Source organism: Phaethon lepturus, unplaced genomic scaffold (assembly GCF_000687285.1).
Source record: "Phaethon lepturus isolate BGI_N335 unplaced genomic scaffold, ASM68728v1 scaffold44586, whole genome shotgun sequence".
In the NCBI taxonomy this organism is placed as follows: domain Eukaryota; kingdom Metazoa; phylum Chordata; class Aves; order Phaethontiformes; family Phaethontidae; genus Phaethon; species Phaethon lepturus.
This window is the reverse complement of record NW_010547738.1, coordinates 8,694-12,812: the sequence shown is the minus strand read 5'-3', so window position 1 is coordinate 12,812 and position 4,119 is coordinate 8,694. Positions and strand designations below refer to the sequence as shown.

General features: G+C 44.2%; 1 protein-coding gene across 1 annotated transcript in view; it reads left to right on the top strand.

The window, feature by feature from the left end:
- Nucleotides 1–2,132: 2,132 nt before the first annotated feature.
- Nucleotides 2,133–4,119, top strand: part of RQCD1 (RCD1 required for cell differentiation1 homolog (S. pombe)) — a gene marked incomplete at its 5' end in the record, with an annotated part of 8,955 nt that continues 6,968 nt past the window's right edge. Inside the window, 2 exons of the mRNA XM_010289739.1 lie at nt 2,133–2,312; nt 3,428–3,543. Coding sequence (XP_010288041.1) covers nt 2,133–2,312; nt 3,428–3,543 — 296 coding nt within the window. The remainder of the gene's footprint in view (nt 2,313–3,427; nt 3,544–4,119) is intronic.

Below are 4,119 nucleotides of genomic sequence, written 5' to 3'. Positions count from 1 at the left end.
AGGAAAAAATATGTTTCAGTTTAAACTGAGAGAAGCAACTGTAGAGCCTGTGAAAAGCAGTTGATTCTGGCTAAGACAGATATTGGACATCATAAACTTAATTGTGTGGAAAATTTACTTAGCGTTCTCTAGGGATCACAAGCACATGATTGTGCTTTTAGAGGGTCGATGTATTTAAGCTTATGGAAACTGAAACTTCCAGTGAGTATAGAAAAATAGATGGAAGCTTTAGATAACACAATTATAACAACATTATTGCTACGCTGCTTGTCACTACCATCCCAAATAAAAACAAATGAGCTCTGTTCATTCTCCCTCTCTGAGCTCCAGTGCAGGAGTTGCCATTAGAATTGCACTCACAGCTGTAAAAGTACAATAAATTTGTCAGGTTTACTAATTTAGTATGAAGTTCTGGGAGGAAAAAAAAATAATTAAGTAGATGAGAAAAAAAGGGATAGGAGGAAAGATGAACAGCTAACAAGGTATTTGAGCCCTGGAGTATAGGGATTGATAACAGCACTTTGGCTTATATATAGACATTTAAATTAAATAATAGGATAGAAGTGGCTGGGGGAGAGAGAAATACCACAACTGGGGAAGAGTCTCTTTGGATGTGACTATGGATATAACATGTGGATGAACGGAGGAGGGAAGCCTTTGCAGAAATAGAGACAGAAAGCTCTGGAGGTGTCCGCCAAAGGTTAACAAGGCTCCCTTCATCCCTCTTGCAGTTCTGGGAGCCTGCCTCTAGTATATAGTTTCAGGTTTGGTTCCAGTCACTTTCAATTCCTGAACTCCTTTGTATTCTCTTCAGTGCCTCTGTACACGCAGTGCTCACATCTGTTGTGGTAAGTACATGAAGAGTTTCAGTCTAGGCTTGGAAAAAAAAAAAAAAAAAAAAATCTGTTCTCTGTTCCCAGCCGTGATTGCTGTACATGTGGGGCCACTGAGCTGGTTGCATACAGGCTAGCTCAGGAGCAGCAGCGTGCAAACAGGGCTGTGCTTTGCTTGTGTAGTAAACACAGCAGCAGAATGTTTGAGTAGGTTCTGAACTGGCTTTTGGAAGCGTTCACACAGGAGGTGTTAATGCTGATATTTGCTGCCTCAAAATTTTGTATCTGAATCGCCAAACTGTCTACTTAGGAAGCCTGCTGAGCATTTGTTTGCACCCTGAGTGCTTGTTGTGCCAGAAGAGGCATGAGACAAACTTTCATTGAAAGTCTTGTGCCTTGCCCTCTCCACAGAAAGTATGCTACAATTCCACAGTCCCTGTTTCTCATCCTTTCCTTCCCAGCCCAGTCTCATTTTTCTGGCTTGAAAACTTGTTGGCCTTCATGCTGTTCTTTCCCTGGTGTTCCAAGAAAGGCAGAAGAGAAATCCTGCATTTCTTCTGAGTAGTAGAAAATGTGCCGTGACTGTGAATACAGATCTATCCTTCTCTGGGTTTATTTTGAACAGGAATTGTTGCACAAAATCAGTCTTGAAAAATTCCCTTTTAGCTCCATGCGTGTAAACAGGGTACATGAGATGAATATGTGACATCTCTAACAGCAGGCGTTAATGGCTGTGGATGGTGTCATGTTGATTTTGGAGTAGTGAGAGTTTTTCTAGTATTTGTATGAATATTTTTCTCATGTACATTGTGTGAATCCCCATTGGCAGATTCCAATGGCATGGATGTTTTTGGAGAGAAAAAGGTAGCATCTGCCTTACTTTGAATTTGTGGAAGCTTGCACTTGAAACATGAAATGAATGCGTGCTATGTGCAGGTGGAGCAAATGATAGCTGGCTAAAGTATGCATGACCTCTGTGGGAGCTCAGCTGGCATGGAGAGGCAGCAGCATGGCTCTCTTATATTGCTGAATGAAGTTACAAGGTACTACTTGACAAATAGATTGAGACTGTCCTAACGAGTCGGGCCGGAAAGTAAAACCTTTGCATTTCAAATAGGTGAAATAATAAGACTAATCTAAGAAAAGGATCCATATTCAGAGCATCTTAATACTTTAGTTCCTCCCTCTCCCAGTCAGGAGTTTCTTGCACTTTTTTGGCTTGTCTGCCAGATTGCGGGAAGGGTTTGTGTGACAATTGGATAAAATGTTTGGACTGAAGTTTTCTTGTCTCCTTCCCAGCCTGTGCCAACAGCACTGGCTCAGGTTGACCGTGAAAAGATCTACCAGTGGATCAATGAGCTGTCCAGCCCCGAGACACGGGAGAATGCGCTGCTGGAGCTGAGCAAGAAGCGTGAATCTGTGCCTGACCTTGCCCCGATGCTGTGGCACTCGTTTGGCACGATCGCAGCGCTCCTTCAGGTGCGTAGAACTGGCGGCACCTTTATTCCATGGTGCAGCACCAGCACATTTGCAGAGCTTGTTGCCTCCATGGGGCAGATCTGGGGAGGCACTGGTGGGGTCTCTTATTGCCTTGCTGGGAGTATGATGTAAGTTGGGTCATGGGGTGAGGGGATCAGATGTGGGAAGCCCATTTGCCATTAATCATCGTTAGCAAGGCGATGTGTGCAGAGACTGTAAGATCTCTAATTAGACAGCTGACATAGTTGGAAGGGGAACAGGCAAGTTCTTGAGTGTATGAGCTCCCTGTGGATGACATTCTGCTTATTTTCATACACCGCCATAGCAAAGCCACAACAGTCTTACTCCTAAGATCTCTGGCTTGATTTGTTTTGCATGAGCTTGAGCACTTTCTGGTCAGAAGGTTGTTGCCCTTGCAGGGAGCCCGCTGGAAGGGCAGCGTGGAATTGCTGCTCACTGCTCCAGAGATCCTTGCAAGGGAATGTACCTGCATTTCACGTGAAACCAAGCGGCTCACCTTATCTCTGGGCAAACTACTGTACAGCTGATGACTGGCTGTCTCTCAGTGATTAATCTAGTAATTTCTGTTGAAGAGGGAAAGAAAAGAGTGCAGGATTGGCAATGTCAGACTGTTCTTGGAGTGGCCTTGAAACAAGTGAAAAAAATTAGAAGGGAGCTATAGTTGGAAGCAAGACAGATTTCTGAATTGGATTTCTCGCCCTCAGCTGCTTCCCCTGCATTGAGTTAGAGTATGAGCAGATACAGTATGAATAGAGTGGGTGTGCTCTGCCTCTAGGCACAAGAACAACATTCCTCTTCAATCTGGAAGTTCAAAACAAAGCAGTTCCTACACTAGTAAAGAGACAGAAAATAAAATTAATCCTTTTTTACTGAAATTAAGGTTTGAATGCATTCCTGTGACTCCTTGTCAATTAAACTCTGACCCAGCTCTGCCCTTGTCTGGACAGCATGGTGGCTGCCATGTAACTTCAAAGTGATGCTTGGTGAAAGCTGACTGTCATCTCCTGTCACCATAGTTCCTTGCTGGGGAAGTGCTTTGTTGTGGCTTTCTGATGTCTTTCTCCTTTAACTTTTCTTCAACTGTTAATTTTTAGGAAATTGTAAATATTTATCCATCAATCAACCCTCCAACTTTGACAGCCCATCAGTCCAACAGAGTCTGCAATGCTTTAGCTCTACTACAGTGTGTTGCATCGCATCCTGAAACAAGGTAGGCGTTTCCAAGTGCGTGAGTTTTCTGAATTGCTAATGTTGACAGCTCAGCCTGTCTGTCTGACTCCAGAAGCACAGAAGCTCCTTTCTTCTTTCTGACCAAGAGAAGTGGAAGAGAGGACAGAGCTGGAAGATAGGCAGCTGCCTGCTGTTTTCACTTGTTTGCACAGATTATTAGGATGATAATAATCCAGCTTTATGGTGCTCCTAAATGCATTGAATTCCCTGGGTCATCCTGAGATCCTGCAAATTCCCAAAAGGTTGCATGGTGGCAGCTCCTGGGAGCTCAGCCAGAGATAAGGTGTTTCTGCTGAGTGCTGTGTGCAGGATCCTTGTTTTGATGAGCTTACAGACCAGCCGCTTACAGTTATTTAAACCAGCTGTCCAAAGGGTGGAATGAGCAGGACTTCCTGGAGACCATGTGTGGCAAGGGAGCACTAGCAGAGCCATGTCCAGAGTCCTCAGCCAGTGCCTGACTTCAGGTTTTCTCAATCTGTGCCCAGCCCATGTCAGCAGGGGAAAAGATGATGTTGCTTCAGCCAAAATCAGTAGCGAAAACTCAAAAGAAAACTAC